This window comes from Genypterus blacodes, unplaced genomic scaffold (assembly GCF_046128005.1).
Source record: "Genypterus blacodes isolate CSIRO-AG114 ecotype Tasmania unplaced genomic scaffold, CSIRO-AGI_Gbla_v1 ptg000114l_1, whole genome shotgun sequence".
In the NCBI taxonomy this organism is placed as follows: Eukaryota; Metazoa; Chordata; class Actinopteri; order Ophidiiformes; family Ophidiidae; genus Genypterus; species Genypterus blacodes.
In genome coordinates this window covers 110001-132618 of record NW_027466918.1, presented here as the reverse complement: position 1 = coordinate 132618, position 22618 = coordinate 110001, and the positions used below count along the sequence as shown (strand labels likewise).

The following is a 22618-nucleotide window of genomic DNA, read 5'->3' as shown; positions in this document are numbered from 1 at the left end:
TTCACCCAAACATTCCCTCCCATCTTCTGTAAACTGAGCCCATCCGTCAATAATCACATTCCTTCCTGCAGTAGTTCCCTGAGCGTGAAGGGTCACTGGGTAGAGACCCGGTGTCAGTATCGAACCCCAGCCCTTACTTAGAGCCATCGATTGGACTAATCTGGCCGCGGTATCGACTGGAGCGTGATAGCGTTCTGGCTTGTTATCCCGCGTCGGCCATGATGCTAATCTTTGTGCCGAGCCGTGTCGTCACCTTCAGACATAAATGCTGAAACCATAGCAAATCAATACAGTCAACGATCCAATGGACAAACAATGAGGGAGCACACACACACACACCTTAAATGTGTGTGTGTAGGTGACAGACCCAGCAAATAGTCTATTTGTCCAGCAAACAAGAGGGTGTCATGATGCGTCCTGAGGGAAATGTCAGGGCAATGCTAGCTGGCTAACGACCTGTGGCTCAGCACCCTATTGGAAATCTATGATCATTTATCCTGCTCGTCACTCTCTTAGCCTTAGCCTCCTGTAGTAATGGATGGGCTCTCCCTGACTGTTTACTGAGCGTTAGCGTGGCTCGTCCGAGCTTCATACCAATTCATTAGACCGCGGCTCCGGTGTGTGTCTTTAAAGTCTCAGGTGAAGGTTCAACAGATCAGAGTGGATCAAGTACAGAGGGGAAGGAAAGCAAGAGACTGAAATAAAAGACCTTAAACAGCCTCAGTGAAAGTTTCCCACAGTCTCTCTTATCACACGGACATCAGCTCTCACACAGGTGTTTACCCAGGAGAACATCCAGTGAGGTTCAACTGGATGGATGTGGGAATTAATTTAGATAGTGTTCAGCCTCCATGTTTCAGTAGAGGCAGTGTGTTTCCTAGCTGTGATCACGTTTACCTTTAAGAACAGAGAGCCGTTCTAACACAATGTCCCATTTGTGCACCAGGAGGCCCCAGGGAGCCCACAGACGCCTCAGCAGTCCTCCAACTCCTCTTTGGACGACCACGAGCGACGGATCTCCCACTCCCTGTACGGCGGCCTGGAGGGTCTGGATGACAACTTGATGCCCCGCCAAGGCCTGATGCCTCGGACCATGGGTAAGAGCTCAGACGCCTCTGCTTCCTCGCTGCGTCTTCCTCCTGTCCTCTTTCTCTCATCATCAAGCTCACGTTTAAACTTTCATTTGGTGAACGGGCACAGGCAGAAGTGCTGATCGCCCCAAAATCATCTAAAATCACATTAAAGATACAAATGCTGACCTGTTCAGAACCTAAAGTACAAAACCCAACATGCCCAGCTGCTGGGCTCCAGGACTTCCCTTCCCCCTGCTCTGTTGTTTTTTCTGCTGGGTCCTGTGATCTGAGCCTACCAGGTTTTGTCAACACAGGATACGGGTCAACCGTGTCATCTGGTCTGGGTTTCTGTCAGGACTCGGTGGCTTTTAATGTCTTGGAAATGAAATATGGAAAAGCGGCCCCGCAGAGGTTTGTTGCCACAGAGGCCCGGCCGGTGATTGATTCAATTTCTATGCGTCTGTGTTCTCTCTGTGTGTTCCCTGTGTGTGTGTGTGTGTGTGTGTGTGTGTGTGTGTGTGTGTGTGTGTGTGTGTGTGTGTGTGTGTGTGTGTGTGTGTGTGTGTGTGTGTGTGTGTGTGTGTGTGTGTGTGTGTGTGTGTGTGTGTGTGTGTGTGTGTGTGTGTTTCTAAGCGAGCTCGTCTGTCGGAGCGACTCAGAGCTTCTCTCCAGTGTGTGTGTGTAACATGCGTGTTACAGAAGTCTGAGAGATTTGCCGCCTTATGTTGTATCACTTTGTGTGAGGACTTGAATGCGTGTAGAGGTTTGTGCCTGCGTGTGTGTGTGTGTGTGTGTGTGTGTGTGTGTGTGTGTGGCACCTGAAGGATTGTGGGCCAGGTGGTGCAGCCCTGCAGCAGGTAGACCAGATGGGTTTCTGCTCATCGCTCCTTCACTGAATAGAAGAACGACTCACACTCTTTCTAGTTAAAGGTTTCTTGTGATTCTTTCTCTGGCAGGTTGCATAACCGCACATGCACTTTCAAACTTCAATCAAAGTGCGATTCAGGGAGTAAATGGGCTTTTGTGTGTAGCAATTAATTCCGCTGAGACTGCTACGGGTCCAAGTGTGTAACAGAACTCAGGTCCCCATAAGTCATCAGGCACTTAGAGGTGTTACGCCAACTTTGGATCTATTTTTTACTGCAGCTCTTTCCGCTTGTACCTCATTAATCAGGCGGAAGTGTTGATTGGATTCTTTCCCTCCATGTGAACTCGTCAACATCCACGCGTTGGTTCTGTAAAGTGAAGTGAAGTTGAGACTGACAAAGGAGAAGGGAACGTTCTGCCATCCTGCCAGTGCCAGGCTGAGGTCAAAGGTCAACAGTGTTTGTAATTCTGTTTTGAAATAACTTTGATTGATTAAAATGCTGCATTAAATCAATGATTATGCAGAGGAAATAAGTGATTATAGAACAACAATGTGCCAGAATGTGTGGAGACGCTGCAGAGTAAAAGGAGGAAACGTTCCACTCTGATGAGGGAGAGTATTTATACACACGTTAAAGCTTTAAAGTTTGATCAAGTAGCGTCGGCGAGGATGACAACAAAGTCTGGAGTTTAGGTGATGAAGTATAAGAGCGAGCACATCTGTCACATGCTCTGTTTGTATCGATACAAAATGGAAAACAATGATTCCGTCACTCTGCCATGTCAGACCTGTCTCCGTGCTTCTCCTGTCTGAGGGATCACAACTGGAGAACGCTGGAAGCCTTCACGGCGATGTCATAAGTGTGAAGGCCAACGCGGCGATTCATCCGTTGTGAAATCCACTTGAGGAGGCATCAAAGGCGCCTATAATAGATGGGTTAGCTGGCGGCGGGGACGGATGAAAGGGAGGAAGAAGAAACGAACATTAGGTGTTGAGGAGGGGAAGAACGAGCGTAAGAACTGCAGAAAGGATGACTTTATACTTTTATGTAGTAGAAGAAGAATTGCCATATGTGCTTCCTGAAGCGTCAAATAGATCTCCTGCTGTTTCTGATCCCCCGCCGCTCCCTCCCTCCCTCCCTCGCGTCTCCTTTCCTCGCCTGGGCTAAATTTAGACGTCACGGCCGACTCGGCTCGGCCCGTTTGTCTCTCAGCCGGTCGGCGGCAGAGCAGGACGTCAGACGTGAAGCGCCGCCCCGGCTCGCCCGGCGGAGGGACGGCAGATCATCACAGACAGATGAGCCATTTTCCTGCTTATTAAACACTTAATCAGCCCCGGTGAGGAGATTTCACAAAGAGGAACGCGGCCACAAGTTATCAGGAGAAGCGTTCTAGACCGTCTCTCTCTCTCCATGTGGGTTTCCAATCAGAATGGGTATTAAAACCAAGATAAGAACCAATAACTCTCCGTCTCGTTGGCATTCAGGCCGTCGACCTCCAGATATCAAAGCGGCGTTGACGTAGAGACACTCTGAGGTTTTGTCTTATGAGTTCCTTTGTGTTTGCTACTGTAGGCCTGTAAGAGCTGAAGGACAAAGAGCAGCAACCTTCAAAGCTCGTAGACGCGTTTTCTTTAGGTTTTTACTTGAAGGTTAACAGCAGAATGAGACACTTCATCACACACACTTTACAAGGCACAGTGTGTGTGAAGTACTGACTGATCCTTTTATACGGAAGTGAGTGTGGGATTGAAGTAAAATGTACAGGAAACCCAAACTGCAGCGTCCAAGGCCGCACGGATGAATACGCTCTGGAAAGGGACAGGAAGTGTTTCTGCGTAAGGATAGAAGAAGAAATCTGCTTAATGGCGCCATAATGGATCTAACCTGTGAGAGATCCAGATCAGATTCTTTCCATCAGCTCCTTCTGGTTTGTTAACCTACTTTCCTGCAGATTTATGAACATCGCTTTGGTGATTCACCGACATAAGCATTTGGCTCATCGTAGGTTTGAATCCCCGTGCTGGCTGGCAAAAGCAAAGCCCTCAGCTCCCAGTGGTGCTGCTGGAGCGCCGAAGGCAGGAAACTGCAGCTGGACCTGGCAGCTCCCAGATGTGTGTGTGTGTTTGCTGCATGCTCAGCAACCTTTCCTCAAATGAATAGAGTTGTGTGTGTTCGTTGCGGGGGGTCAGCGCTCTGCCAGCAAACATAAGCGACGCGCCAGGCTCTCGTCTTCGTCACGTCGCTGCCTTCGTCGCCGCCGGTCCTCGCTCTCCTTCGCCTCGCTGGCCCGGCTTCCTCCGCGCTCAGATGCCAGGGAAGAGCGCGCAACTTAATTATTCCTTCAGGCCAAGTGGCTCTGAAGGCCCCGCAGGCCCCTGACGACGCCTTCCTCACTAATTATGCAAATAGAGTGAGACGAGACCAAACCGAGAGCGTATAAAGAAGCTCATCCGTGAGGTCCCTCCCCCTCCTGCTATCATGGAGGAGATCTCCTCTCCTCTCCCCTCCCCTCGCCCGTTCCCTCACCCTTTGGCCCTCCAGTATTCAGTAGTTTTGCAGGGAAAGTGTGTGATAATTGCATCTGTGGTAGAATCTCTCTCTCTAAATGTTTCCTATTGTTCCTCTGCGCCTCTGTCACACATCCTCACACATAATGGGCCGTTTATGGGTTTTGTTCTCAGGTGATGCGGGGATGTGCGGCTCCTCCACATGGCAGTGCTATTGTGGCAGGTGGACGGGTGCCCTCGGGTGCTGGCACCCAAACAAAGGGCCTTTTTTTCCCCCTCTCTTACCAGGCCACTGTGCTGACAGATTCATTGGTTTTCTACTCAGTGGCTGCCAGTTGATTGTGCCGCAGTGATTCAAACTGTGACATTGATGGGATTCTCAGTGTCGCTCACTGGGCTGCTTAGGGAAATGGGATTAAGTGGTACTGTGTGTGAGTGTGTGTGTGAGAGTGTGTGTGTGTGTGTTGTGGTGTGTGTGTGTGTTCAAACCCCATAAAATAGCGTGTGTGTGGTCAGAGAGAGAGAGTAGTGGCCGTGCGGCGCTAAAGGACTCACCCAGACTCCTAAATTCGTTAAGAATAACAAACACGCACAGCAGGAGGCAGCTAAAGGGATAAACGCACACACACACACACACACAAACCACTGTAATAATCCTAGTTAAAGCAATTAAGGTTTGCCAGTGTTAAAGCCGTGGACTCCTGCAAAGTTTCACACACACTCTTAACACAAGAGTTCCATGATACATGCTGCCTCTGGCCTCACACACACACACACACACACACACACACACACACACACACACACACACACACACACGGCAGCTATTATTTTTGTTTTTATAGCTACTAAACCATTATTTTTAATGAACCTTTACATGATGTCACTTTTCCTCTTCTAATCAAGTCCTGCTTTAGCTGAAAGCATATTTTGTTTGGTAAACCTCTTACCTCTTAAATAGTTGTGATGTAGCTACAGGGCCAAAATCAAGGCCTCCTTCTTCTTCTGCTACATCAATAAAGGTTGAAAACACCTCTTAGCCATTGTTTGCTTCTGAAACAGCTTCATTGTGGGTGGGAGTCCAGTGTGTGTGCAGCCTTAGTTCTGTTGTTTGTTACAGCGACACCATGAACCTGACCTCCCCATTGTGCCACTGTATACTGTAACCACACACACACACACGCACGCACACACAGGCACACACACACACACACACACACACACACACACACACACACACACACACACACACACACACACACACACACACACACACACACACACACACACACACACCCCATTCAGCCCTGCCCAGGCGGTTTACCTCAGGTCAGACTTTAACATTCTCTCCTGCTGGTCGCTCGCTCATTGATCCGCTCCTCTGCATGCTCACAGAGCGGCCCTGGCATAGAGCGCCGCGTCCGTCGCTCTAAAGCCCTGCGACTGCTTTCTAAAGACAAACAAACCCTACACACACACACACACACACACACTGGCTACACTGGGCTTTTATCAATTGAAGCTTCTCTCCTTTTGATGCGGAGAATGGCGTTTTCAAAATAGAGATTAAAGACAAACTCATGAGCTGCATATCAATGGGCCTCATTCAGACCCAGAGAAGAGAAAAGAGGAGGGGTTTAGTTCTCGCCCCTGCCGTGGCAAACTTTTTAATCTTTTATTTGCGAGGGCACGGCTTGAATAAATCATATTGTTTTTCCCAGATAGAAGCGCCGTTGTTCCCCCTGCCAGCAGCACACACACACACACACACACACACACACACACACACACACACAAACACCCCGCTCGCCCTAAGCTGATTAGCCAGGAGCGTTTTCACTCAGCTGCTCAAACTTGGAAATGTTTTTGTTTTTTCACGGTTTTTAAAAAGTTAAACATTTTTTCTTTCGGGTGTGTGTATGTGTGTGTCTGTGCGTGTGTGTGTGTGTGCGTGTCTCTCTCTTGTCTTTACTCTCTCTCTCTCTCTCTCTCTCTCTCTCTCTCTCTCTCTCTCTCTCTCTCTCTCTCTCTCTCTCTCTCTCTCTCCTGTCTTGGGCCCATTAAACAGAGTTACTACACACACTCCCTCTCCATACAGCAGTTTGCTGTTGTGACAAATAAGTGAATTCCCTCCTGAGTCTGTGCAGAAGCTCAGCCAGCAGAGCGACGGGTCGTTCCCCTGGTTAATGTTGTTTCCAGGCCTTTACAGTGAAGCTCAAGCTGCAGTCATCATCTTTAATGTATCTCTGCTTTTATCCCAGCTTTTTATTGATGTAAGGGGAACAATGCCCCGTCAGAACAGTCTATAACAGCACACACACTGTGGCTGAGGGCTCGTCTCCATCTGCAGCCTGAGTGTGAACGCTGACCTCCATCTTACAGCTGCAGATCATTAATGTAGCAAAACAAGAAAGTACAATAAATATGCAGAGATGCTTTAGATTGTGATCACAAACAGGACTAATGAGAGCCACACATCACAGAACCATGGAGCTGCAGCACACAACAAGCTCAAGGCCAGGCCAACACACACACACACACACACACACACACACTCTGAATCCTTCCCAGTCCAAAAGTGTCGAGGGGAGAAACATTCATCTCCATCTTTGCCTCTTTGTATTCAAGGAAAACAACACATTTACTACATTTATACACTTTGCCTTTGTGAATTGGAAAGAGAGATCTTTTTTCAAAAACTACAAAGTTGGAGCCGTTCTGCTGTTTTACTGCCCTGGAGTCGGATCCAAAATGGAACTGGCTTCTGGAGCGGGAGCTTGGATGTGAGCGCTGGTTCTGTGTGTGTGGAGTGATTGTTCAGTGTCTGCGTATGCAGATGAGGCGTCAAACTGCATTTATCTTCATTTAGAAGCTGAGTAAAGAGCTGAACCTTCATCCTGCCGCCTCACACTCCTCCTCCTCTCTGGGTCAGCGTGTTGAGGTGATGTCATCGTCTCTCTCCTCCTGCAGGTAACTACCAGCTGTCCCCGACCGTCAACATGCCGCAGGACGACACCGTCATCATCGAGGACGACCGGCCGCCGCTCCTCCCGCCCCACCTCTCTGACCAGTCCTCCTCCAGTTCCCATGACGACGTGGGCTTCGGTGCTGAGATGACTCCGCCCTGGGCCAAGGAGCCGCCGGTGCAGACAGACAGGTGGGCGTTAGCGTCTCTCCTTCTTCTCCTCTGTCAGTCACCTGTCCGAGCCCCTGAAGGTGCTTCAGCTGCACACGAGACGTTTCCTCTCCTCCTTTATTTCCTGTTTGAAGCCAGACGGCGTCTCTGTTTGAGTTTTTGTTTGCCCTTTGCTTCAACTCTCCATCTTGAGTTTCAGAACGCTGCCGAATGTTGATTTGAGGTTTCACATCCAATAGCTTGACATTTACACAGTTGTGTGTGTGTGTCTGTGTGTGTGTGTGTGTGTGTGTGTGTGTGTGTGTGTGTGTGTGTGTGTGTGTGTGTACTTCCCTGATTGTTCCCTGATTGAAGACGAGCACTCGCTGCTCTACCGGCCACTCGACCTCAAGTGAAGGCCCTCACACTGTTCTGACCACTGTGTGTGTGTGTGTGTGTGTGTATGTGGAGCTACAGGCAGCAAAGTTTCATTTACAGCCACAAGGGACACAATGTTTTGATTTCAGATCCATCAAACTCTCTCTCTCTCTCTCTCTATCTCTCTCTCTCTCTCTCTCTCTCTCTCTCTCTCTCTCTCTCTCTCTCTCTCTCTCCCTCTCTCCCCCCCCCTCTCTCCCCCCCTCCCTCCAGTAATCCACTGAGTCCCGATGACTCCCAAGACGTCTCTTTCCATAGGGAAGGCTTTGGGCGTCAGAGCATGTCGGAGAAACGCACCAAGCAGTTTGGGGACGCCTCACAGCTGGAGATCATCAAGACACGCAAGTCTAAGAGCATGGATCTAGGTACAACATCAACACAGCCTCCACATGTAGACATCTGGGTTAGGTCATAGATGTTTGGGAGGCTAAATCTGTGTGAAATTTCCTTTTCTGATCCACGTAGTTACACATTATGAGAGTTAGCTGGTGGATTCAGGCGACAGTAGAGTAGAGAACCATGTTTGAGTTGCTAATGTAAGTGAGGATCTGATCTGTGAACCTTCTGACCCTCTTCTGATCCTGTCTGCTGGCTCGGTACAACAGACACAGAAGCCTTTTATGTTTTCTCTACATATCTTTCTGAATGACGAAGGTTAAACCAATCAATGTTCTGCTTTTGACGTGAGGCCTGTTTGCACCTCAGCTGTCATATTTCCATCCAATCACAGCCTTTAGTTCCCCTCACCTGAACCTCCACCTGAACCCATCCCGTCTGGATTCTGTCCCCTCTCTCCTCATTTCTCCCTTTGTTTACGAGAACAGACTCTGCATCTCTCGCCAAAGTCGAGAACTTAACCGTGTCGATTCACCTTGAAATGGCTCGGAAACGGTCGCTGATTGCTTTGGCTGCAACAATCTCTCTGCTCGCTCGCTCGCTCCCTCTCTCTCCCTCTCTATAATCATATCTAATCTTCCCCCCCGACCGGATTGCCGCTCTGTGCCGTGTTGATATCACAACATGTCTGATTGCTATCCTCTATCCTCAAACCCTCTTTTCATTCCTCCCCGACCCCTCACCCCCCCGCTCCCTCCCTCCCTGTCTCGCATGGCGTCCGACCCTAATTGAGACGAAGTCGTTGTTGTGATGTTTTGCTGCCTGACCTGAATGTTGCACGTGGAATGTTGAGAGCACTAACTGAACCCCGACTGTTTGTATCCCTTCCCCTTCCTTTAACAGTAGCCGACGAGATTAACCTCAGCCCTCGTCCCGACTTCAACGCAGGTAAGGACTGTCAGGTAGAACGCCATTGATCTGTACCAAAGGGGGTTCTCAAGATGGCATACAAGCACTGACTCCATGTTCCGAGCTCACAAAACCTTTCAAAGTAATCATCAATGTGCCGCTTCTATCTCTCTATGCAGTAAATCTTGTATAGATCTTGTATTGCTGTTCGTCGCCCTCGTTTCATAAGTTATGATTGCTGAGAGAGAGAGAGACCCCCGCTATGCTGCCATACAGTGAGAACCTGAAGTTAGGTTGCAGATGCTAGCAGATGAGGTGTCTTGTGTTTCTCTCGCCCTCTTTATTTGTGTAGTTTTCCATCCGTGCCCTCTGCTTTGCCGTTTCCTGTCAGTCTGTGCGTCACTCTGAGGTCAGGCTGAACATTGTTGAGAAGCAGGCGGGTGACTACAGATTTGATTTTCTGCTCTCGATTCAGATGAGCCCGTAGCGCTAATTGTTTTGTGCGAGAGCTTGTCGAGTGTGTGTGTGTGTGTGTTGAGAGGGAGAGTAGAGAAAGCACTCTGTCCTTGGCTCAGGCAGCCGAGCTGACAGCAAGTCATCCGTCATTGTCAAGTCTTGTGTATTTTCACTGTCACCCCGACTGAATGGAAGGTCTGCCTCTGAAATCAGCCACTTGGACAAAAGATCGGAGCCTGACGAAGAGAGAGAGAGAGAGAGAGACGCAGAGAGAGAGAGAGAGAGAGAGACGCAGACAGAGAGAGACGCAGAAAGAGAGAGAGGAAGAAAGAGGAGAGGTTTGGAATGAGAGTGCAGCCGTGGTTAGTTCCACTTAAGTCAATAGTAAATCAAGATGGCTGACTCCTGTTTGTAGATGGACAGTCGCTCTTATCAACCAGTTGCGCTCAAGTATTTTCTGTATCCAAAAGCATTATTCTAGTTCTGATGACTCAGCACTTAGTTGCACATCTGTCTTTCACATCCTCCCCTCAGCCAGAGGTCTAAGCTACTTTCTGACCTAAAGTTATTTTAGAACTATGCAATTCCTTCAATCAGTTCATAGCACACAGGATCCTATAAATTAGAGCGAGTGGCGTCTATGCTCCTCACCACCACACGGCGTTGAAAGGAGACCTGGCGAGCGAGATCTGTTGGCGGCAGAATAATATGGCTCTGCTCCTTCAGTCTGACCAGTCAGCAATGTTCAGTCTGGACCTGGGAGAAGGAGCCAGAAGGTGCTACAGGAATGAGACCTTAAATGCTTCCTTGGTCCTTGGTGGAAAATAGAGGGAAATTTCCGAGATCCTCCAAAGGTTCCTGATTCCTACAGTGCAAAACACACTTAGATTGAATAGTGAATAGTGGAGGATCTGGCTTAGGGTTAGAGTTGAGAACCTTCTGGATGGTTCCTCTGTCAGGGTTTGGAGCTGCAGGTGCGGTGGAGAAGAAATCACTTTAAGGTGGAAATTCTCTTATTTGTGGACATTATGACAAACGACCTTCTCTCACTCTGCCAACTTCTTCCATTTCAATTTCCACAGCGTTGTTGCCTAATAGATTTCAGGCTGTTTTCTCAGGCTGGAGGGTTTATTTTCACACGGTGGGCCTCTGCCTCACTCTCCCAGCCCTTTTTATTTAAAAATGGACTCTCTCAACTAACTTCCAATGATCCATGGTCCATTTCCCAAAGCCAAAACACAACCGTCCTGCTGAAACCCAACACTGAGAGACGGGACGGAGCGGCTCTAATCTGCCGCGCTGCGATTGGCTGGCAGACTTGTTGACACAAGCCGCCGCCATATGTTGGACATGGACACTTCAGTGGCGGAGGACAGGGGCGGTCTGATAGTTAACGCATCATTAAGCCGCCTGGGGAAGTGAGTTTGAGTCGTGTACGTAAGGAATCCATTTATATTCATCTGCTGAAGTCAGTAAATGAATTCTGCCTCGACAAAAGAGACTCGGGAGTTCTGAATACATAAACTCTGCCAGACAACACTAAAGGGATGAGAGCAGAATACTGTTGACCTTCATTCACACAAACAACCACCATAGCAACAAATATGCAGATTATGCACATAAAATTTATATTATACATAATTTTTAAAGCTTCTTTCTTCACAAAGTGGTCAGATTAAAGGTTAAACCACCATTTAACCCTTTAATGCGTTTGTGGTAATTTGTAACACTTATCGGTTTGTAGAAATGAGGTCATAAATAACTTTCCTTTAATATGATGAACTGTGTTAAGATGTAGTAAGATAACGTCAGGCGTCAGAGTGAATCAGTAACCGTGGCGATGTGCATTGGAGCCTGTGTGACCTCTGTGTGTGTGTGTGTATGTGTGTTTCAGCTGCTGTGTTTGTTTTTGTAGCCTTGTCACGGCTAAACTCAGTGGGCTAATGTTTATCTGCAGCCGAGTGAGAGGTGTCACTCTGTCACACACACACACACACACACACACACACACACCGTCACACACCACTCCAACACGGCCGGCTGACAGCTTTGAAATACGGCTTCGGTAACAGAGTTCAGTTTAGTTTAACTGTGTAGCTTTGCTCCAAAAATAAATATACAAATATGTGCAACAGAAAAGGTCACATTCAGTCAATCAGTGCAGGAAGTGAGGACTTCTGACCTTCAGACGGCTGGGGGCCAAAGAAGGGTTTGGTTTAGATATTGTAAACATGTTAGAAATGGAAAACAATCAAAACAAAGTGTTTAGTTTGACTGAAAGTAGCTTCAGAAAAGAAGAAGAAAAAGAGTTTATAAGGTCAAATCACATGCGAACAAGTCATTCTGGAATTTGTCTTGCGTGCCCCTCTTACACACGCACACACACACACACACACACACACACACTACAGAGGGGTCAACACCATGATACAGCACCTGTGGAGCAGTTTGGGGGTTCGGTGCCTTGCTCAAGGGCACATAGGCAGTGCCCTGGAAGGAAACTGGCAACTCTCCAGCTGCCAGTCCACTTTCTTGGTCCAGACGGGACTCGAACTGGCGACCATCCGGTTCCCAAGCTGAATCCCGGGAGGTGACAAGACGGCCATGAGGCAGAATTGATTCATAGTGAAAGGATCAGATCCATCAAATTCAAACTGATACAGGAAGTCCAATGACAGGCGTTCAGAAGAGAGAAAGAGAGTTACCTGAGCAACGTCATCAGGTCCCTCAGACTCTTTGTTCTGTAAAATGTGGTTTCAGCTCTGGCACACAGTGTGAAGTGTTTGTTGCTGCCGTCACTGAAGTGTGACTACAGCGCGAGACGAAGCCTTTAACTAAAGTGTGTGTGTGCGTGTGTGTGTGTGTGCGGCGCTCCGTGAGACGTTAAGGGGACACGACAGGCTGATGAGAGTGAACGCCAGGCTGCCAAACCAGCAGCTTGTTCACTCTGCGTGGATTCAATTTCCATTTCTGTTGTTTTTTTTTGTTGCTCTGTCTTTATCACTTTTTTATCCCCCGAGTGGCAAAAAAACATTTGGTCTCCTTCCAGATTTGCCATTAGAGGCGAGATCATCGCACAGTGCTGACAGATCAGTTAGATAAGGAGACAGGTTACTTAGTTTACACGTTCATCTTAGCTTTGATTGACTTCAGTGTGCGTGAGGCTTCAAAGTATTCAACCATGGCATCAACAAATGTGCCCGTATGCAAAACGTAATTTGACTTACACATGATGGAATCGGCTCCATACCCTCCTCCTCCCTCTCTCCTCTCTCCTCTCTCCTCCCTTCTCCCCCCTCCCTCCCTCCTCTCTCCTCCTCCTTCCTCCCACCTCTCTCCCTCCCTCCCCCTCCTCTCTTATCCGTGTCCCTGACCGTCCCGTCTCCCGTCCTCTCCGGTGCCGTAGCTCTGTGAAAGTAAAGCCTCACGCCTTCTTGGGTTTGTTTCCCGTGGCGCTCCTCTTCAGCCGGTGATCGCTGCCTGACGGGAGCAGAATCCGGCGCCGGTGCCGCCGTCTGAACGGTCTTAGTTTAATTAAGCTGTCATGTTTCTCCTGTTCTGCTGACGGTTATTTTCATTCAGAGCCTCGTCTTGTTATGAAAACTGTGGTCAATCAAGCGCTCACACACACACACACACACACACACACACACACTTAGAATGTGGCGTTTTAGTGTCAGATGGGCAGTGAAACACAAAATTAACCCATTTATAGTTAAAAAATAAAAATCCCAAAAGTCCACAATTCAACAATCAGACCTGTAACCAACAGCACAAAGTCGCTATGGTAACAGAAACCACTCGCCTGGTCTCCATTTCAACATCTTTGGTCCCCGCCTCCAAAGCGCTTCCTGCCCTGCGTCATGTCAGGCCGCTGAGTCGACCTGTGCTCTGTGAGGATTCTCCCCTCTCCTCCTCTTAAATCTCCCCGTTAAATCGTCTGAAACACGACTCTCTTGGCAGTGTCGCTGCTCTGTAGGCTCTTCGTCCTCCATCATCCTCTGTCCTTGGGAGTGTGAAGCAGAGGCCCATAAATCAGGAGCAAGGTCACTGTAGCTCCTGATTCTTCTTATTTAAATCAAGTTAACGCCAGAGGAAAAGATGCAATAGAGTTGTCTCTTGTAGTAAATAATATGTTCCAGAAGCCTGCGGTCTGTAGATGATAGGATGGTTGTGGGCTGTAGAGTACAGTAGAGTGAAACCTTCATGCCCTGTACCCTCCTACCAGGTTCCTCCCCAAAGGACGTGGGACCGTCTCTGGGCTTAAAGAAGTCCAGCTCTCTGGAAAGCCTCCAGACGGCCGTCGCCGAGGTGACCCTCAACGGGGACCACCCCTTCCACAGACCCCGCCCCCGGATCGTCAGGGGGCGGGGCTGCAACGAGAGCTTCCGGGCCGCCATCGACAAGTCCTACGACCGGCCGGCCGCCACGGAGGAGGACGACGAGGGCATGGAGACATGTAAGAGACGCTCAGCAGGGTGAAGAGGTCGCAGGTTTGAATCCCACAGAGAGGAAACAATCCAAGAGGGTCTTTCAGGAAATTAGTCTCCCCCTCCCTCCCCCCAGTTTGTGGCATCAGTGACAGCGTTTGAAGTGACACTAACACTGTAACCAGAGTGGGTGATGATCTCATCCCTGCCTCTGCATGTGAGTGACGCCATCGTGACTTAGGCTCAATATCTGCCCGCTGATTTCATTAATGCTTGTGGCCGCGGCTTACAGCTGACTGTTCATGTGACAGAATGGATCTTCATCTGGATGGAAACCCCAGTGATGAGGTTCATCACATTACATCACGCTCTGTGGTTACATCACAGACGCTCTGTTCAGCCCCTCCCTCTTTAGATAGAGACTTCTTTCACTTATTGGAGGGTGTTAAGGTTCAGAATGTCTCTTAAATCCCCTTAGTGACTTCTCTTGGTAAGTGTGTAAGTGTGTGTGAGTTCTGACTTCAGGTGTTTCAACCAGATTCAGGAAAAAATGTTATGTAAAACGTTGTAATCTGAGCTGTTAGTGTTAAGTTACATGGAGCTTAATGAAGCCTCAATATGGAATAATGTTCTATGAATTAACCGCCTAAACGTGTAAATGCGTTTATAATGGAGTGCTCTTAAACGCTCAGGGTTATTAAAGGACTTTAGATTTTAGATTACAGTACTTTTCACATTAATAACCCAGTAAAAATGGATGAAATCACATAGTTAAGGCGTCGTAACAGAGCACATCCTGATGTATTTGTGTCTGAAGATGGTGGAGACAGAAGGAAGCCTCATCTCCTCCTTGTTCCTCTCTTTGCAGTGGAGGAGGACACGGAGGAAAGCTCACGGTCGGGCCGCGACTCCGTGTCCACCATGGCCGACCAGAGCCTGCTGGCCGGCCCGGAGAAACCCCTGGTCAACGGCACCAACCGCACCAAAGAGGAGAAGAAGGAGAAGGGAGGCAAGGAGAAGAAGAAGCAGCAGCAGGAGGGAGGGAAGGAGAAGGGGAAGGGGAAGAAGGGCGTGCTGAAAGGACTGGGAGACATGTTCAGGTAGGAGACGGAACTTTGTACACCATTCACAACACGCTTTCATCGTCTCTCTCCCACACACACACACACACACACACACACACACACGACCTCATTGGCTGAGCCGTGTCTTGTCCTGTGAGGCTCTAAAGGTGGATTGAGGTCTTCAAACGATCGGGTCGATTGATTTTATTGATATGCAGTAATGTTTAACCAGGTGTTACAGTTTAGTCAAACTTGGAACACGTGAACGCGCCTCACAGAGTCGTGTGTGTGTGAATGTATGTATGTATGTATGTGTGTGTGTGTGTGTGTGAGTGAACGAGCCAGCAGAGCCGAGCAGCCATTAGGCTCCCAGACTTGTCGGCCTCTGCGCCTGATTTCCCCCAGAATTATTAATTATTTCACTGCAGCGTCCAACTTTTCACAACAACTAACAACTAAATGATCCCCGATAGTTGGAAGTGACTGAAACTCTGGCTCCCACACACACACACACAGTGCACACACTCTCCATTTATTCTGCACAGTCGCTCCCCGTTCTCTCCCCGTATCACCCTAAGGTCCCAGCCCGTTGGTCGGCCGTCCCTCCACCTGATTGGTTGAGAAGCCTCCTGCCCGGCTTAATATCCCTACATCATATTAGCCAAATTGGCGGTGACAGGGAAGGAAAAACGGCGACTATTGTTGAGGAGGGTAAAGTAATGAGGTCCGGAGGGATGAAGAGGGAGAGAGAGAGAGAGATGGAGTGGGATGCAATAAGAGGGGGATAAAGAAAAGGGGAGGGGCAGAGAGAGAGAGAAGGAGAGGGAGATAGAGAGAAGGAGAGAGAGAGAGAGAGAGAGAGAGAGAGAGAGAGAGAGAGAAATGCAATAAGAGGGGGATAAAGAAAAGGGGAGGGGCGGAGAGGGAGATAGAGAGAAGGAGAGAGAGAGAGTGAGAGAGAGAGAGATGCATGCAATAAGAGGGGAATAAAGAAAAGGGGCATAGGTGGAGTAGAGAGAGACAGAGAGGGGGGAGCGGAGAGAGAGAGAGACAGAGCGAGAGAGACACAGACACACAGGGGGAGAGAGAGAGAGAGAGAGAGTGATTGTCATGCGGTCTCTTAAGTGGAGTTTTCCAGTTTTCCAGGCGTGGTAAAATGAAGGAAAGCGGGTGAACACGTGAAGTTGTTCAATTTAGTTTTAATTATTATTATTATAATTCTGATTTCATAGTTCTTCTTTATTAATTTTCTATGAACTGATTTCTAATTCCATCGGCTGTAATTGAGTGAGATAAGAGCACGGGCCAATCCCTGCTATCAGAGTGCGTCACCATAGTAACGGAGTCTCGGGTCATTTGAAGAAGATGAAGCTCTCGTAAGGGAACGCACACAACAATGACATGCGGGAACACACACATCCAGATTAGGGAGAGGGGTGGGGGGGGTTGACCTTGGCTGTGGGTTGTTGTTGTTGAGCTTTTTGTCCCTCTGAGGCTCCGTACTTGCAGCCAAAGGGACCAGAGGTGGAACAGGTGGGATCAGAACAGATGACCCTGACTCTGGATTAGAGGAGAAGACACACACTCAGAGAGAGAGAGAGACACACACACACACACACACACACACACACACACACACACACACACACACACACACACACACACAGGACTAATCAGTGGGATGCACATGGAGAAATACTGCAAGCTCGTACATGCAGGCATAGCTCACACTCCTGCACACACACACTGGAGTAATTACCCAGAACACACACACACACACACAGTTATGTACAAAGACATATTTTGTGCTCATACCCACACACAGAGCAGCAATCGATAGACCACACACACACTTCACACATTAACACACACACTGGGATCATTTCTTGGTCTCGAGCAAAACTGCACTAAAGGATGTTGCGACACTGACACACACACACACACACACACACACACACACACACACACACACACACTTGAGTAATCTCTCAGGCATGTACACAGCTTGTACAACTACACAAAAGAAGTATTATGCAGGCAAACACACAGATTCTGGTGTTCCTGAGCTCTCTCTCTCTCCCTCTGTACACACATACACACATATACTTTACACTCCATCATCCATCATCAGTCACTGTTGGCTGCAGTAAAAAATACTGCGGCGAACAAATAAAAGAGCGCCACCTACTGACGAGTGACGCTACACGTTAAAAACAACAAAATGCAGTAACTCAGATATTCTGTCTGTTTGTTTCCCTGGGTTGCGTTTGTCAGTCGTGTTCATGTCGACTGGAAAAGGAATGCAAATGGGCCTCGCCGCTCGCTGCTCCACAGCCGCCGCTCGGCGCTGTCTGGATGCGTGCAGAGCCACGCGGCTTTGTTCAGAAGTGTATAGAAGTGTGATCCCTGTCACTCTTTTGTCCTGAGATGTGAGCAAGTTAGGTCCCCAGAGAGGCTCTACGCCACGTCAAGGGCTCCGGATGAGTGTGTCAGTGTGTGTGTGTGTGTGTGTGTGTGTGTGTGTGTGTGTGTGTGACGGAGAGAGAGAAGTGAGCGAGCGAGCGAGGGTGTCAGGGGACTCTGAGCTCGTAGCCGTACTTTCATGTGTATTTGCATGTATGAGGGGGAGGGACTAGGAGTGAGAGCTGAGGAGTTTGAAGTGTGTGTGTATGTGTGTGCGTGCGTGTGTGTGTGTGTGTCATCAACAGAGCTGCCACCGCCTGACCCTCTCATGTCTCGAAGGCCTCACACACAGTCCCAATCAAAGCCTCATTACCATCAACCCCTTCCAAGAGAGCAGCCTGCCAACACCTAACATCTCCCTCTCTCTCTCTCACTCACTCTCTCTCTCATTCTCTCTCCCTCTCTCTTCCCCTCTCCCCCTCTCCCTCTGCCACTCTTGCTTTCACCCTGTCTCCCTCCTTCTCTCTTGCTCTTACCCCCCCCTCTCTCTCTCCCTCTCTCTCCCTCTCTCTCCCCTCCTACTCTCACTCTCTCTCTGATCATCACTTGGACTCTGAAGCAACACCCAATCTGTTAGCTTGGCACCGGTGAAGGTGGTTAGCTGCCCAGAAATTCGAGGGCTGTGCTAATTTTGCAGTGGTTTTCGCACGTGTGTTTGTGTGTGTGTGTGTGTGTGTGTGTGTGAGTATGCGTGTGTGTGTTCCTGTCGTAAACAAGTGAACAAGCCTGAACTTAGAAAAGGCTCATGTTGTGACGAGCTTCATGGTGCGTCACGTTGTTTTGACGCGTTCTCGCCGTTATTTTTGTTTCTTTCTTCTCAGACGTGTCGCACGTTTGAAAAGTCTGGAAGCAGGTTCGTTGTTTGTCGTTAGAAAGTCACGAGTCAGGAGACGATTTCCTGTCTTAATAAACGTGTCTGTGAACTTTCAACCTCATGATTTGTTGACTTTTTAGTGGTTTTGGTTCACCGCTTTGTGAGGCATTGACCCTCCATCCGTCTCTGACTTTTTAGTGTTTCTACACACACACACACACACATACTCACACACACACACACACACGAACACACGAACACACCCACACACACACACACACCATGTCACTGGTAATCCCTTTAGCCGGACAAAAAGTGCAAACAAGTCTTTGGCAGCGTGTGTGTGTTTGTGTGTGTGTATGTGTGTGTGTCCTTGACATTTGGAGGTTGTCTTCGCGTCCCGTCCGAGCCTCTGCCTCGATGGCGTCGGGATTCGAGGCCGACTGGCCCGACTGTGCCTGGAATTTTAAGATGATTAAAAGCCGGCGGTGTGGCGCTCAATGCTGCTCTGTCTCTTCCTCAAAGTTGTTTCCCCGTCCGGTCATAAATCAACACGTTTGTGTGTGTGCGTGCGTGCGTGCGTGTGTGTGTGTGACAACAAGAGTTGGGCTGTTTTCTTGTGAGGGGCCTGTTAATGAAAGTTAGTGGTGTGGAGAGAGAAAGTGTCAGCCGTCACTCGGCCTGATAGATCACTGCTGCTGCTGCATTAACAGCCAGCCGTCACTCCCACAGCCCCAGACAGCCGCAGTTCAATTCATCAGGTAATGGACCTCAGTATACGCCTCTCTCTCTCTCGATCCCTTGCTCTCTCTCTCTCTCGATCCCTTGCTCTCTCTCTCTCAGTCCCTCTCTCTCTCTCTCTCTCTCTCTCTCTCTCTCTCCCCCCTTTCCCTCTCCCTCCCTCCCCCTCTCTCTCTCAGCCCCCCCCTCTCTCTCTCAGTTCCTCTCTCAGTCACTCTCTCTGTCTCTCTCTCAGTCCCTCTCTCTCTCCCTCCCTCTCTCTCTCCCCCATCTCTTTGTTGCGTCCTGTGTGTTATATCTTCTCCCTTTCATTCACGCGTTTCTGTTATTTTGCCTTCACTCTTCATCGATTTTCCCGTGTTTTCCCTCGACGCGTCTTTGTTTCTTTCACACACCTTCGCATTCACACACATCTTTGCCTTCTTTTATGCTTCCTGCCATTGATTTACTTTCTTTTCTTCCCCTCTTGTTCTGAATTCGCTCCTCTAAATTGTTTCCCACATATGCACAAGTACACACACACTCACACACACAGACACACACAGACACACTCTTGCATTCACACACCTCGTTACTGTTTAAACACACAAACTTTTGGACGTTTTGACTTAGTTGTTTCTCTTTTGATGTCCTGTCCATCTCTTCCACACACTCTCCCTTTTATCTTCTCCCTCTCAAACACACACACACACACACACACACACACACACACACACACACACACACACACTTGCTTTGGTATTTTTCTCTATAGTTGTGTTTCCTGTCTTCATGTCTCATTCATAGTTTCTCTTGCGCTTGTTCCACTTTCTTGCTTTCTTCTTCATAAACACACACACACTCACACACACTCAAACACACACACGAGCGTCTCCTTCCTTGGCTTGCTCCTGGCGCGTCTTTATTGGAGGCGGGCAGATATCCTCAGCGGACCCTCAGAATAATCACGGCGCTTCATTGTAGCGGTGAACGCCGCGCCAATGTCATTTCTTCAACAGGCGTCTGCTTTATAGCGAGTCGATGAAGCTGAAATATCTCAGCAATAGCTCCTACTTCGCTAAGCGCCACTCCCTCCCTATGAATATAATTACTGTTACCGGGCTCAGTCTTTACACCGCTTTCTTTCTCTCCTTCTTCTTCTTCTTCTTCGCTCACTGCTCCCCAACTTTAAATGCACTTAGATTCCATTTGAACTTGTCTGAAGTACTTTTCTAGACGTTAGCTTGACTTCCTGATTGACTCCCGCCTGATAATAACACAGTGCAGCACATTTCCAGCCGCCAGATCAGGGAAATTGGAGGCTGTGTCAAGGTTGTGCCGGGCTCCATGATGACTGATGTGTACGGTAGATGTTTCTGTGAGATGGTTGCTCGTTAGACTCAAGGACGCTGCTGGATTTGCTCAGTCTCAGAGGAAATTGATCGGCTCGTGTCGTTTTTGTTTTGTTACCGCTCCACCTGTGACCCGTGACCTCGCCTTAATGCAGCGCTGAGATACCGTCGATAACATGCGTATACCATCAAATCCCAGCTGTGAATGTATAGATCCTGTGAGTGACGAGGGCTTCAGGAAGGCTGCGGACGCTCGGGAGCAAACTGAATATACTGTGTATCTACTATAGACGTGGGTCTTTCTTTGTGTTTGCAGGTTTGGGAAACATCGTAAGGACGAGCGGCCCGGGGAGAAGATGGACCGCAAAGGCTCCAGCAAGTGGAAGTCGGACGAGACGCAGGTTTCAGAGGAGGAGACGCTGAAGATGAAGATGGAGCAGGAGAGGTGAGCTTCCTGTCCCGGCCATGTCCGTCCTGCTGCGTACACACTGACTGACACTCTCACCTCCACTGAGACAGGAGCAGCGTAATCACGTGTTTACTCCTAAGGATCAGCCACAGCTCTGTATAAGAAGTCGCCACGGTCGTTATCCTGTAATATTCTTGCTACAGATTCAGAGAAAGTCTTTATCAAAGCCTCTGTGCCGTCTCTCCTCACACCTCCACCTCTCTCACCTGCTACTTCATTAACAGAAGGGAAGTGTTCCTTTGTCCTCTCAGTAATAATACATTCTCCCTGCTTATTATATACTTCAATGAATAATGTGTCACACAGTATATACATTTTAAATGAACACGTTAACAATATATGAGCCTTAAATGAAATCACTGGAACTTACAAGTGTTTAGTTGGTGAAAGAGAGAAATCGTCTCTCTGTGCTTTATTATACATTTATTTTTTTTACAAATTAAGTCTTTCCTTATAAATGAAAAACAGCTTATTATGTACATCAGTGGTCATTTATTATTAATATTATTATTATCAGAGTTGAGCGTGGCTGAGTCGTGTATCAGAGCATGTTCATGTTCATGTGAGGTGATGGCACCATGGAGACAAAGCACCATGGCAACAAGGAGACTTTGAGGTCCTGGACTTCTGTGTGGTCCCTCAAGATGTCCTCAGATTAGCCTGAATATCAGACTGCATCTAAGATGGAGGACATCCCTGTGTTTTACTCTGGATATAAACATTTTAATAGATTTTCTGTATTATTATTGCTTGAAAACTGTTTGAAGCAGGAAGTGGTTAAGGAACCCAGCATCTGAGTGTGAGGGCCTGAAACCAAACTGCCCCAAGACAGCAATTCTCTCTCTCCCTCCCTCTCTGTCACTCCCTCAACCTCGATCCCTCGCTCGCTCTCTCTCTCTTTCTCACTCACTGGATCTCTATCCCTCTCTCTCTCTCTTGCTCTCTCTTGCTCTCTCGATCCCTCGCTCTCTCTCTCGATCCTTCGCTCTCGTGCTCTCTCCCTCTCCCTCGCTCGCTCTCTCACTCTCACTCTCTCTCTCTCCCTCTCTCTCCAAACAAACTAAATGTCACACGGGCATGGTGCCAGTGTTTTTGGGCCGACTGTTTTATAAATGCCAAGGCCATTACAGCTCTGCCAGCTAATTAATTCCCTTGCTCGTGGTGTTGGGGCAGGAGTCATTAATGTCATTACACCCCACAGTCGCTCGTTATGGAAATCCAGTTTGTAATTCTTTCCCTGGGCTTGCAGAGCAGTTAGTCCAATAATATGATAATAGCCTAGTCCTCGTTTTTTAATTGGCATAAGGTCAACGCAAATGCCACGCCACAAGATTAAGCTGAATGTTTTTAAAAGTCAAATCTGTGCTTTGTGCGATTTCTATTATTTCTTGTCCCCTGAAGTCCCGTGCAGCCTTTGCCCAGGATCTGGAACGGGCCACCAAACAGAAGGGGACGCTGGGAAATTTGGCTCTAATTTTTCTACGGGGGTCTATGGGTCACGCCCCCCCCTAAGATAATGAGATATGACTCCAAACTAACTCACAAAGTCTTCTGGGGACTTAAAAGGGCACTGGACCAAGTTTCAGACTTCCAGCTCAAACCC

The 22618-nt window shown here is 48.5% G+C and overlaps 1 protein-coding gene across 6 annotated transcripts in view; it reads left to right on the top strand.

Annotated features, from left to right (window-relative positions):
- pard3ab (par-3 family cell polarity regulator alpha, b) overlaps positions 1-22618 on the top strand; it is a 163799-nt gene that overhangs the window by 97319 nt on the left and 43862 nt on the right. For 4 of the 6 annotated variants that reach the window (XM_076161805.1, XM_076161804.1, XM_076161803.1 and 1 more), the window contains 7 exons: positions 947-1097; positions 7420-7606; positions 8216-8367; positions 9242-9286; positions 13932-14162; positions 15002-15233; positions 20863-20991. In XM_076161805.1, the coding sequence (XP_076017920.1) occupies positions 947-1097; positions 7420-7606; positions 8216-8367; positions 9242-9286; positions 13932-14162; positions 15002-15233; positions 20863-20991 (1127 nt within the window). The remainder of the gene's footprint in view (positions 1-946; positions 1098-7419; positions 7607-8215; positions 8368-9241; positions 9287-13931; positions 14163-15001; positions 15234-20862; positions 20992-22618) is intronic. The other 2 variants (XM_076161806.1, XM_076161802.1) reach the window with 1 other exon arrangement.